Source organism: Tachyglossus aculeatus, assembly GCF_015852505.1.
Source record: "Tachyglossus aculeatus isolate mTacAcu1 chromosome 12 unlocalized genomic scaffold, mTacAcu1.pri SUPER_6_unloc_1, whole genome shotgun sequence".
In the NCBI taxonomy this organism is placed as follows: Eukaryota; Metazoa; Chordata; class Mammalia; order Monotremata; family Tachyglossidae; genus Tachyglossus; species Tachyglossus aculeatus.
Genome location: NW_024044828.1, coordinates 17,945,695 through 17,958,664, shown reverse-complemented (window position 1 = coordinate 17,958,664; position 12,970 = coordinate 17,945,695). Strand labels below are relative to the sequence as shown.

The window sequence follows — 12,970 nt, the reverse complement described above, 5'->3', positions numbered from 1 at the left end:
AGTGAGGAAGCGGGGAGGGCCAGGTTTGAAATGGGTTAGGGTCTGTTTCCTGTGTGAAGAAGGAGCAGCTGCCCAGTGACCACCCTCCTCAGGGGATCCTGCACCTGTCATAGGGGGGTCCGCCTGGTCTGTTCTTCCCTAGTCCCATCCTGACCTCCTCCGTGACCCCTGACCTCTTCCTCCACAGCTGCTCGGGCGTAAAAATAACCCCAATGGGAGGGTGGGGAGGGTGAGCTTGGTGGGAGGGGGGGGGCCCCCACCAGGCCCTTCCCTGGACTGAGGGACCCCAAAGGCCCCCCTCCTGTCTCCTGCCCGCCACCAGAAAGAGAGTGAGGTGGCTAGACAGGCAGGAGCTTCTGGCCACAAAGGGGACCCCGAGTCAGCAGGGATGGGGACAAAGGCAGTGGGGAAACTGAGGCCCGGGGAGAGGAGACGGTCGTCCATCGGGAGCTCGGGGCCGGGCTACGCGGCGGCCACCAACATCCGGGGTCGGACGCAAACGCAGGCGAAGGAGACGGGGTAGAAGCTGCGCTCCAGGTAGTAGCGGCCCGTCGGGCCCGGCCCGTCGCGGCAGGGGCGCCGGTAGAAGACAGTCTGGTTGTGCCACAGCAGCTCCGAGTTGCCCAACATGTTCATGCCGCTGCCCGTGCGCAGGTTGACGCAGTGCGGGCACAGGCAGCGTGCCTGGTACAGGTCCTGTGGGAGTCTATTCTCGTCCCGGTCCAGCCTGCTGCGAGACGGTCACAGGTGAGGGTCCGGCCAGAGGCGGGGTCGGACCCGGGGCAGGAGGGAGGAGGGATGGGGAAAATGGATCGGGGTTAGCAGCGTGGCCTAATAGAAAGAGCATGGGCTTGGGAGTTAGAGGACCTGGGTTCTAATCCCGGCTTCGCCACTTGTCTACTTTGTGACCCTGGGTAAGTCACTTCACTTCTCTGTGCCTCAGTTATCTGTAAAATGGGAATTAAGATTGTGAGCCCCGTGTCTTCAAGACTGTGAGCCCGTTGTTGAGTAGGGACCCTCTCTATATGTCACCAACCTGTACTTCCCAAGCGCTTAGTACAGTCTCTGCACACAGTAAGCGCTCCATAAATACGATTGAATGAATGAATGAATGAATGAACCGGGGCTTCGTCCAACTCAATTACCTTGTAACTACCCCAGCACTTGGTACAATGCCCGGCACCTAGTAAGTGCTTAACAAACACAGTTAGGTCTTGCCTCAGTTTCCCCATCTTAGACTGGAAGCCCCCTGTGGGACAGGCACTGGGTCTGATTTGATTATTCCATCTACCCCAGTGCTTAGCTCAGTTCTTGGCACAGAGTAAACTCTCAACAAATACCACAATTATAATTAGTAGTAATAGCAGCAGCAGTAGTAGTAATAATAATAATAATAATGGCATTTATTAAGCGCTTACTATGTGCAAAGCACTGTAGTAGTAGTAGCAACAAAATAATAAAGGCGAGAGCAGGTAGAGAGTATAATTACTCATATATGCATGTGTATATATGTATATCACCTGTATATATGTATATCACCTGTATATATGTATATCACCTGTATATATGTACATACTTATTACTCTATTTTACTTGTACATATTTATTCTATTTATTTTATTTTGTTAGTATGTTTTGTTTTGTCGTCTGTCTCCCCCTTCTAGACTGTGAGCCTGCTGTTGGGTAGGGACCGGCTCTATATGTTGCCAACTTGTACTTCCCAAGCGCTTAGTCCAGTGCTCTGCACACAGCAAGCGCTCAATAAATACGATTGAATGAATGAATGAATAATTATGGGAAGTCACAGTGAGAGAGGACAGAGACATGGGCAGACACAAAGACAGAGAAGCCAAGAATTCTGGCTCTCGCTCTTCCAACGTGGCTCTGGCTCGAATCCACAGTTTGGATCAGCGAACCTATCAGTCCTCGTCTAAGAAAGTCCAGGATCGGGACAATTCAGGCCAAACTACTCTCCCCTCCTCTGGAAACCCTACCCAGAGGGAGCCTCAATAGGATTGATTGATTGAGCCTGAGCTTCAGGATCGTCCTGGTCAGGGATGCCCTCTCCCCCGGGGACCTGGAGCAGACTCTGTCCCTTCATATGCGCCCAGGGCTAGGGCAGATTCGCCTTGGAGTTGCCAAAATTGACTGGCTGTGGGAAAAGGGGGAAGAAATAGGCACCTCCCAGCTCTCCTCATACCCAGGACAGAAGGGAGGATGGAAGAGAGGGAGGAAGTGGGGAGGACAAAGGGAGGGGGACACAAGGAGGAAGACAGAGAGGGGAGAGAGGTCCCCGGACTCACATATAGGTCCAGGGGGAGATGGCTCTGCTGCTGATGGGCCCGTCTTGGCTGGCCTGGCAGTGGTGGGTGTCGGGGTCGCTGGGGACGACCTGGGGAGCGGGTGGCACGCCGTTCCACGTCAGCCACTCCTCCTCGTAGGGACCCCGTCCCTTGTCCGAACAGCAGTGGTGAGGGTGGGTGCAGTGCCAGGGGCGGGTTCTCAGGGGGAGAGCCCCCGCAGCCACGAGCAGGAACGTGGCGATCTGGGGAGACGGAGGAATGAGGTTCCCCTGCTCTGCTCTGGGACCCCCAGCCTCATCCCCTCCCCACCCGAAGCCCACACTCCAACACTGCTGTCTCCCGTCCTTCCCACCTCCCAGGCTGCCCCGGAGCCTGGATGCGGGGTGAGAGGGGTTGGGGGAAACACCCAGCTCTGTTCCCTACGGGCTCCATTTCCGAGAATCCACCTTGGGGCAGAGTGGCTGTCTCTCACTCACCAGAATCATGCTTGCGGCCTCTGCTACTATGCAGGTGCGGCTTGGAGGAAGCAAGGCGGGTTGGACCTGGGAGCCGGGAGTCCCTGGCTTTAAGCTCTCCATGATTTGCCTAAGTGCGCCATTTAAATACCAATCTGATTTTCCAAGAAAAAGCATCCACACCTAGGAAAAGAATTGAAGGCAAGGAACACCCTGGATTATTCAGTGAATGCCAAACTTCCATGGTAGTCAAGGAGAAAATGGTCTTGGGGCAGAAAGGTGATTTGCAGCACCCCGCCCCCCCCCGCCCCCACCATTCATTCATTCATTCATTCAATCGAATTTGTTGAACGCTTACTGTGTGCAGAGCACTGTACTAAGCGCTTGGGAAGTACAAGTCGGCATGAAAGCCTGTCTCTGCCGTGGCCTCTCAATGCCCCAGTTGACTGGGGGTAGAGCACCTGGAAGTAGGGGGAAGAGAGGTCATGACCTTAAAATCAATCAATCAATCAATCAATTAACGGTATGTATTGGCTGATTGATTCTAGACTGTAAGCCCCTTCTGGGCAGGGAATGTGACTGTTTATTGCTGTATCGTACTCTCCCAAGCGCTTAGTACAGTGATCTGCACACAGTAAGTTTTCAATAAATGTGACTGACTGATTGATTGATTGATTGATTGATTGAACGGAGGTAAGGGACCCCCCCAACACACCTCAGACCCGGCCAGGTTCCTACTTCTCCCCTCAGCCTTCTCATCCAGGGATCCAACGCTGTTGTCCTCCCCTGGGATACCTCCCATCTGGGTATCCTTCTTGGGGTGGAGTCATGGAAAAGGCATGTGGAAGGGAATGGAAGGAGGCCGGGGAATCTCCTGAAATGCAAGGAAGGGTTGTTAACCTGGTTCTGTGATTAGCTGGTAATTAATTCCAAGATTACATCCGAGCTCCTGATAAGGGAGGGCTGGTCCAGAACGACACGAGTGGGCTAAAGAAGACAATAGGAAATCTTCTCATTCTCCTTTTCCATGGGAAAAATGAGGTATTGGGCGAGGGGACGGGGCCTGGCTCAAGGGCCAGGCTCCAGGGGAACCGGCACTGAACCCAGGGGTCCGGATTCTAAAAATGATAATAATTATGGTATTTGTAAAGCTCTTACTATGTGCCAAGCACTGTTCTAGACTGTGAGCCCACTGTTGGGTAGGGTCCGTCTCTATATGTTGCCAACTTGTACTTCCCAAGCGCTTAGTACAATGCTCTGCACACAGTAAGCGCTCAATAAATACGATTGATTGGTTGTTCTAAGCACTGGGGTGGATACAAGTTAATCGGCTTGGATACAGCCCCTGCCCCACATGGAGCTCCTAATCCCCATTTTACAGATGAGGTAATTTGAGGCCCGGAGAAACTAAGTGACTTGCCCAAGGTCATACAGCAGACATGTGGTGGAACTGAGGTTAGAAGCCAGGTCCCTAGACTGATCGAATGAGTGAATGGATACAAGCTAATCAGGTTGGATACAGCCCCATGGGGCTCACAGTCTGAATCCCCAATTTACAGATGAACTAACTGAGGCCCGAGGTCACAGAGCAGACAAATGGCAGAGCAGGGGTTACAACCCAGCTCAGGAGACCCCAGCTCTTGGCCTGCCATTGGCCTGCCCCCGGGGACCTGGGGCAAGTCACATCATCATACTGGGCCTCAGATTTCCCATCTGCGAAATGGGTCTAAGATAGATTGCAAATCCTGTGTGGGACAGGGATTGTGACCGATCGCATAATAATAATAATTGAGGCATTTAAAACCATTTACTATGTGCCAAGCACTGGGGTAGACACAAGATGTTTGTCGCCCTGTGCTTAGCATGTAGTAACTGCTTAATAGATCAATTAATCCTTATTTATCGAGCACTCACTATGTGAGTAGGGACTGTCTCTATATGTTGCCAACTTGTACTTTCCAAGTGCTTAGTACAGTGCTCTGCAAACAGTAAGCACTCAATAAATACGATTGAATGAATGTGCAGAGCCCTGTACAAAGCCCTTGGAAGAGGACAATATAACAGAGGTGGTAGAGATGTTCCCTGCCCACAAGGAGTTTACAGCCTAGAGGGTTAGACAGGCCTTATAATAAATTAATGGTTTATTCTACAGTCCTCTAGACTGTAATATGATTGATTGATCGATTGATTGATTACGGATATGTCCAAAATTGAGGTGGGGCTGAGGATGAGGAAAACATCAAGTGTTTCAAAGGGTACAAATCCAGGGGCAAGGATGATGGAGACAGGAGAGGGGGTAGGGGTTCCATCTATCAATCAATCAATCAATGTTTTTTACTGAGCACTTCCTGTGTGCAGAGCACTGTAGTAAACGCTTTGAAGACTACAATATAACAAAGTTGATAGTTTCCTGCCTACAATGAGCTTACAGTCAGATTCCAAAATTATGATGAAGAATTGGCCCAGCCCAGCCCCTACTTAACCCAAGAGGTTTGATTGGAACTGGAGCAGCCTCTGCAGGGAGGCAAGAGGCTGTCGATCAGCTAATAATAATAATAATAATAATAATAATAATAATTGGAGGCTGTCGATCAGCTAAAAATAATAATAATAATTGGGGTATTTGTTAAGCACTTACTATGTGCACAGCAGATTTAAGGCAATCAGATCCAACACAGTCCCTGTCCCGCATGGGGTTCGCAGTCTGAAGGGGAGGGAGACCACCAATTGAATCCCCATTTTACAGAGGAGGGAACTGAGGCCCAGAGAAGTGAAGTGACTTGCCCTAGATCACACAGCAAGTAAGTGACAGAGCTGGGATTAGAATCCTCTTGCCACTGCTTCTCAACTAAACTATATCTGTGCATATATCTGTAATTTATTTGTGTATTTTTTAATCTATTTGTATCATTGTCTGTCTCCCCCTCTAGACTGTGAGCTCCTTGTGGGCAAGAATGTATCTGTTGTTATACTGTACTCTCCCAAGTGCTTAGTACAGTGTTTTACACACAGCACTCAATAAATACGATGGAATGAATGAATGAGACCCTTAAGATCAATCTATCAGTAGTATTTATTGAGCACCTACTGTGTGCAGAGCACTATACTGAGCACTTGAGGGGAAGACTGAGAGAAGCACCGTGGCTCAAGGGAAAGAGCACGGGCTCGGGAGTCAAAGATCATGGGTTCAAATCCCGGCTCCGCCAATTGTCAGCTGTGTGACTTTGGGCAAGTCACTTCACTTCTCTGTGCCTCAGTTCCCTCATCTGTAAAATGGGGATGAAGACTGTGGGCCCCACGTGGGACAACCTGATCACCTTGTATCCTCCCCAGTGCTTAGAACGGTGCTATGCACGTAGTAAGCGCTTAACAAATGCCATAATTATTATTATTATTATTATTAAGACAATAAGACTTAGAAGACAGGATTCCCGCCTCAAGGAATGTACAGAAGAGAAACGAACAGTGGGTGTGTAGTGGAGAAAGTGGTTAAATGGTAAGGGTGTAAGTGTCTCAGGAGGAAGGGGTTTCTCTCCTGAGGGATCACCAAGACAACCTTTGTTTTCTAGTAAAATCCTGGGCCCAATATTGCCAGGGCCGGATTTGCATGGGAGGTGTTTGTCTGTTCACTACAGTAAATAAACACTGGAGCTCCCCTTGTCCCGTAGGGAAGGAGGATTCCCCCCCACCAAGCCCCCCCTCTTGGGGTGGCCCGGAATTCCTGACTCATCGGCAACCCTTCCTCTTCCAGGGACTCCCTTAGCAAAGGGCATCCCGGGAAAAGCCTGGCAGCAGGACAGACAGGGAACTGTCTTCTCTTTTTTATTTTTATGGTATTTGTTTCCTGCTCATTATGTGCCTCCTCCAGGAGGCCTTCCCAGACTGAGCCCGCTCCTCCCCCTCCCCCATCCCCCCGCCTTACCTCCTTCCCCTCCCCACAGCACCTGTATATATGTATATATGTTTGTACGGATTTATTACTCTATTTATTTATTTTACTTGTACATATTTATTCTATTTATTTTATTTTGTTAATACGTTTTGTTCTCTGTCTCCCCCTTCTAGACTGTGAGCCCACTATTGGGTAGGGACCGTCTCTACATGTTGCCGACTTGGACTTCCCAAGTGCTTAGTACAGTGCTCTGCACACAGTAAGCGCTCAATAAATACGATTGAATGAATGAATCAATCAATCAATGTGCCAGGATTGCTCTAAGCGCTGGGGTAGATACAACACAGTCCATGTCCTACAGGGGCTCACAGTTTTAATCCCCATTTTACAGATGAGGGAACTGAGGCCCAGAGAAGGTAAGTGATTCGCCCAAGGTCCTAGAGCAAGTGACGGAGGCAGGATTAGAACCCGGGTCCTTCTGATTACTAGTGCCGTGCTCTATCCACAAGACTATAAGTTCGATGTGAGCAGGGATTGTGTCTACCAACTCTGTTATATTGTAATTGATTCCTCATCCCCCTTCCCAGCCCCACAGCACTCATGTCCAGATCTGTCATTTTATTTATTTATATTAATGTCTGCACACAGTAAGTGCTCAATAAATACAATAATAATAATAATAATAATGATAGCATTTATTAAGCACTTACTATGTGCAAAGCATTGTACTCTCCCAAGCGCTTAGTGCAGTGCTCTGCATGCAGTAAGCGCTCAACAAATACCACTGATTGCTTGGTTGATTCAGGGCTCCCATCCCCCCTAAACTCGGGGCCCATTCTTGCGGTGGGGAGGGGTCTCCTTTCTCAGGGGCGATGCCAGCCTTCCAGGAAGGGGGTCCTGCTCACCCCCTCTCACAAAGCTCCCCGATTTTCCCAGGAGATCCAGCACCAGACCCCCACTCCTAGATCCCTCTTCATATTGGACAACGACTCTCCCCTTCTTCAAAGCCTTATTGAAGGCCCCCCTCCTCCAAGAGGCCTTCCCTGACTAAGCCCACCTTTCCTCTCCTCCCGCTCCCTTCTGCGTCACCCTGACTTATTCCCTTTACTCAGTGGCTCAGTGGAAAGAGCCCGGGCTTTGGAGTCAACAGTCATGGGTTCAAATCCCGGCTCCGCCACTTGTCAGCTGTGTGACTTTGGGCAAGTCACTTCACTTCTCTGGGCCACAGTTACCTCATCTGTAAAATGGGGAGTAAGACTGTGAGCCCCCGTGGGACAACCTGATCACCTTGTAACCTCCACAGTGCTTAGGACAGTGCTTTGCACATAGTAAGCGCTTAATAAATGCCATTATTATCATTATTATTATTATTATTATTATCCCCCCTCCCAGCCCCACGGCACTCAGGTCCAGATCTGTCATTTTATTTATTTATATTAATCTCTGCACACAGTAAGCGCTCAATAAATACGATCGAATGACTGAATGAATATGTCAGCCTCCCCCTCTAGACTGAGGATCAGAAAAAATGTATATGTGGCTGTTACTGTGTACTCTCTCAAGTGCTTAGTACAGTGCTCTGCACACAGTAGGCGCTTGATAAATACGATCGACTGATTGACTGCCGGGCCCAGCTGGCGGGGCCTCACCCTCTAACCCTGCCAATCAGGCTGGCAGCCTTCCCCGGAAGATGGGCACCTTCCCTGGGTGCTATATTTGGCACTGTACCCACCCTGCGCCCACAGACCAGTCACCTGTGCCAGCTTCCCTTGTTCCGGCCCCACATCCATAACTGCTTGATAGGCACCCACGGGTTGGGCTGTATGAACCGCACCAGGAGGGAGGAACGTTTCATGGAGGTGGTGGGGACAACTGGAATGAGGAAGCAGCGGAGCCTAATGGATAAAGCCCGGGCCTGGGAATCAGAAGGACCTGGGTTCTAATCCCAGCCTCGCCACTTGTTTGCTGTGTGACCTTGGGCAAGTCACTTCACTTCTCTGGGCCTCAGTCCCCTCATCTGTATAATGGGGATTAAGACTGTGAGCCCCAGGTGGGACAGGGACTCTGTCCAACCCGATTTAATTGTACCCACCCCAGAACTGACACAACGTTAGTCCTTAACAAATACAGTTATCATTATTATTATTATTATTATTGAGCATAGGCCTAGGAGTCAGAAAGACCTGGGTTCTAATCCCACTTCTGCCTCGTGTCTGATGTGTGACCTTGGGCAACTCACTTTTTTTTAATAATATTTGTTAAATCTGCATTTTTTCTGATCCTCAGCACCCCGCTGCTCCAGCTACCTTCACAGGCCCCTCCACCACTTCTCTGCTGTGTGACTCTGGGCAAATCATTTTACTTCTCTGGGCCTCATTTCCCTCATCTGTAAAATGGGGATTGAGACTGTGAGCCCCACATGGGACAGGGACTGTGTCCAACCCGGTTTGCTTGTATCCTCCCCAGTGCTTAGTACAGTGCCTGGCACATAGTAAGTACTTAACAAATACCAATTATTATTATTATTTGTTAAGGCGAGTAAAGGTTGGCACCTTCATTCATTCATTCATTCATTGAAGCAGCGTGGCTCATTGGAAAGAGCCTGGGCTTTGGAGTCAGAGGTCATGGGTTCAAATCCCGGCTCCGTCAATTGTCAGCTGTGTGACTTTGGGCAAGTCACTTCACTTCTCTGGGCCTCTGTTACCTCATCTGTAAAATGGGGATAAAGACTGTGAGCCCCACGTGGGACAACCTGATCACTTTGTAACCTCAACAGTGCTTTGCACATAGTAAGCACTTACTAAATGCTATTATTATTATTCATTCAATCGTATTTATGGAGCGCTTACTGTGTGCACAGCACTGTACTGAGCGCTTGGAAAGTACAATGCAGCAATAATACAATACCCCTTCCCCATCTATGGCTGCCCAGCCAGTTAAATCCCACTGGGGGTGATACCCCCTGTCCTTATTTCACCATTTGGCCTGGCTGGACTTTGTACGCTGTGAATCCTTCCAGCTGCAGGGACCTGGGCCCGCAACCCTGGGCCAAACAAAGAGCAGGAAAACGTCGCAAAGCCCGTGGAAGTGGGCGACTAGGGCCGGCCGTGCTCCTGCGGGCAGGACTGGGCATCTTGGGTGGCACGCATAAGCCCAAATTAGCCACCAGGGAGCCATTGGCCTGTCTGATCCAATTCACCAGGGATGGAGTTTGGGCCTGGAGAATCCTTTTTGTGAGCTGGGGATCGGGCATACATATACACACAACCCACTAGGACTTTTCGTTGGCCGGAGCGATATGCTCAGATCACGGCTCTATCTGGTTCGACCCCTGAAATGCCCAGGTCCTCCTGCCCAATCCTGTTTTTCCTGGGGGCAGAGTTTCCTTGACTTTCACAGAGCCTGGGCCTCAGTTTCCCCCCGGTCAGCTGCCCCGGTTGGAGAGACCCACCCCGAGGAGTTGTGTGGGGTCAGGCCGTGGCTTTCCTCAGTGGCCTCTCCCCCAGACAAAGCCCCCAGTTCCAGCCTCTCTTGATGTTTCCCCTGGGGTGGGGGGGAAGTGGTCCCAGGGCTAACCCAAGGAAGAAACAGAGGGGAAAAGTTGAAGAGAAGCAGGGATCCGGTTTCCTTTGTGACTGGTGTAGCATTGGATCTAGAGAAGCAGCGTGGCTCAGTGGAAAGAGCCCGGGCTTTGGAGTCAGTGGTTGTGGGTTCAAATCCCGGCTCCGCCAATTGTCAGCTGTGTGACCTTGGGCAAGTCACTTAACTTCTCTGGGCCTCAGTTACCTCATCTGGAAAATGGGGGTTGACTGTGAGCCCCCCGTGGGACAACCTGATCACCTTGTATCCCCCCAGCACTTAGAACAGTGCTTTGCACATAGTAAGCGCTTAATAATTGCCATCATTATTATTATTATTATTTAACAGCCCTTGAAAAAAATCTCACCCCAGCTCCCCTCCCCAAAGAGCACTATGTTAAGTGGCCTTGGGCAAACCCAAGGAGGTGGGGAAATCCCTGACCTCTCCCAACTGGGGCTCCTTGGCCCCCATGACCCGCCCAGGCCTCCTCCTTAGGACGGTGGATGGGCTGTTGTAATAGCCGGGGGAACCTACTGGCTTTGGTGGAAGATAGGCACACCGGCGGGGAAAAATTTGGGGGGGGCGGGGGATTGGGGGACGAGGAAGGGATCATGGAACTGGGCTATCAGAGCCCCATTTTTTGTCAGAGTTTGCGGGGTGGGGGGGGGGGCATTCCTCTGCTGGAACAGATGCCAACTTTATTTTTTTAATGGTATTTGTTAAGTGCTTATTATGCGTCAGGCACTGTACTAAGATCTGGGATAGATGCAAGATAATCCGGTTGGACACAGTCCCCTATTTTACAGACGAGGTAACTGAGGCACAGAGAAATTAGGGGACTTACCCAAGGTCACACAAGCAGACAAATGGTTGAATTTGGATTAGAACCCAGGTCCCTCTGACTTCCAAGCCCATGCTCCATCCACTAGGCCACGCTGCTTCTCGTCCTGGGGGGCAAACGGGGATGTGTGTTCTGAGGGTTGTACTTTCCTAAGTGTTTAGTACAGTGCTCTGCAGACTGTAAGTGCTCAATAAATACGATTGAATGAATAAAGGAGGATGGTTGTTGGTGGAGAAAGGCTTCAGAGACAGGCCAGGAAGCTAATTTTGGGGTCTTTGCCAGTCTGCCTTGGAAGCTCTCAGAATTTGTCAGAGACTCATTCATTCATCTAATCGTATTTATGGAACGCTCACAGTGCTCTGCATATAGTAAGTGCTCCATAAATACGACTGAATGAATGAAATGCAGAGCACTGTACTAAGCGCTTGAGGCCTGGGGCTCGGGCTGCATCATTCCCATTGGAGAAGCAGCGTGGTTCAGTGGAAAAAGCCTGGGCTTTGGAGTCAGAGGTCATGGGTTCAAATCCAGGCTCTGCCAACTGTAAGCTGTGTGACTTGGGGCAAGTCACTTCACTTCTCTGTGCCTGAATTCCCTCATCTGGAAAATGGGGATTAAAACTGTGAGCCCCCCGTGGGACAACCTGGTCACCTTGTAACCTCCCCAGCGCTTAGAACAGTGATGTCCCGCTATCGACCCCTGGCCCACGTCCTCCCCCGGGCCTGGAATGCCCTCCCTCTGCCCATCCGCCAAGCTAGCTCTCTTCCTCCCTTCAAGGCCCTATTGAGAGCTCACCTCCTCCAGAAGGCCTTCCCACACTCAGCCCCTTCCTTCCTCTCCCCCTCGTCCCCCTCTCCATCCCCCCCTTCTTACCTCCTTCCCTTCCCTACAGTACCTGTATATATGTATATATGTTTGTACATATTTGTTACTCTATTTATTTATTTATTTATTTTACTTGTACATATCTATTCTATTTATTTTATTTTGTTAGTATGTTTGGTTTTGTTCTCTGTCTCCCCCTTTTAGACTGTGAGCCCACTGTTGGGTAGGGACTGTCTCTATATGTTGCCAATTTGTACTTCCCAAGCGCTCAGTACTGTGCTCTGCACATAGTAAGCGCTCAATAAATACGATTGATGATGATGATGATGATGCTTTGAACATAGTAAGCGCTTAACAAATACCATCATTATTATTGTTACTATTGTTATTATCACTTTCAGGAATTTGGCACCTAGGAGTTAGATTCCGAGTCTCCACCTCCCCCAGACTCGCAGGCCAGCCCCCAAATGCCCAGCCCCCAAATGCCACCCATCCGACCGGCAAGGAAGGTGCCCGCTCCAGGCCCGTGGAGGGCACTGGGCGAGGAGAGACAAGGGGAGGTAAAGGGCAGGCCGGGACCAGCCCAGGAATTAAAAAAGCTGCAAAACCAGCCCGCCTGCTACTTCGAGGCAGGAGGCTGAGCGCTCCCCAGCTCACTGCAGTTGGGTCTCTGACAGCTTTCCCCTCCGCCCCCTTCCCCACCACATCAGAGAGGGTTGGCAAAAACGAATTCATCACGGAGTTGACTTGTGAAGGATTCGTTCTCCCCCACAAACCAGTATCTAGTATCCCAAGGGCAAAGAGGGGTCCCAGAATCTTGTTTTCACCATTCCTCTGATCAGTTCCCTGGGGGGAGAGACGAGGTCCCGGCCCGAGTCGGACAGTGAAACAGATCTCCCCTGCGCTTTGCACACAGTAAGCGCTCAATAAATACGATTGAATGAATGAATTAAAGAGATGGGGGCGGGGGAGGGAAAATTAAATCAATCAATGACGTTTGTTGAGGGCTTGCTGTGGGCAGAGCACTGTACTAGGGGAGCAGCTTGGTCTAGTGCAAAGAGCGTTAACCTGGAAGTCA

The 12,970-nt window shown here is 50.2% G+C and overlaps 1 protein-coding gene across 1 annotated transcript; it reads right to left on the bottom strand.

Annotated features, from left to right (window-relative positions):
- Nucleotides 1-462: 462 nt before the first annotated feature.
- IL25 (interleukin 25) lies at nucleotides 463-10,700 on the bottom strand. The gene is given in 8 exon segments (XM_038741066.1): nucleotides 463-727; nucleotides 2,304-2,545; nucleotides 2,780-2,928; nucleotides 2,931-2,941; nucleotides 3,474-3,572; nucleotides 8,405-8,469; nucleotides 9,628-9,693; nucleotides 10,671-10,700. Coding segments are annotated over 8 exon segments (927 nt in total).
- Between the last annotated feature and the right edge of the window lie 2,270 nt (nucleotides 10,701-12,970).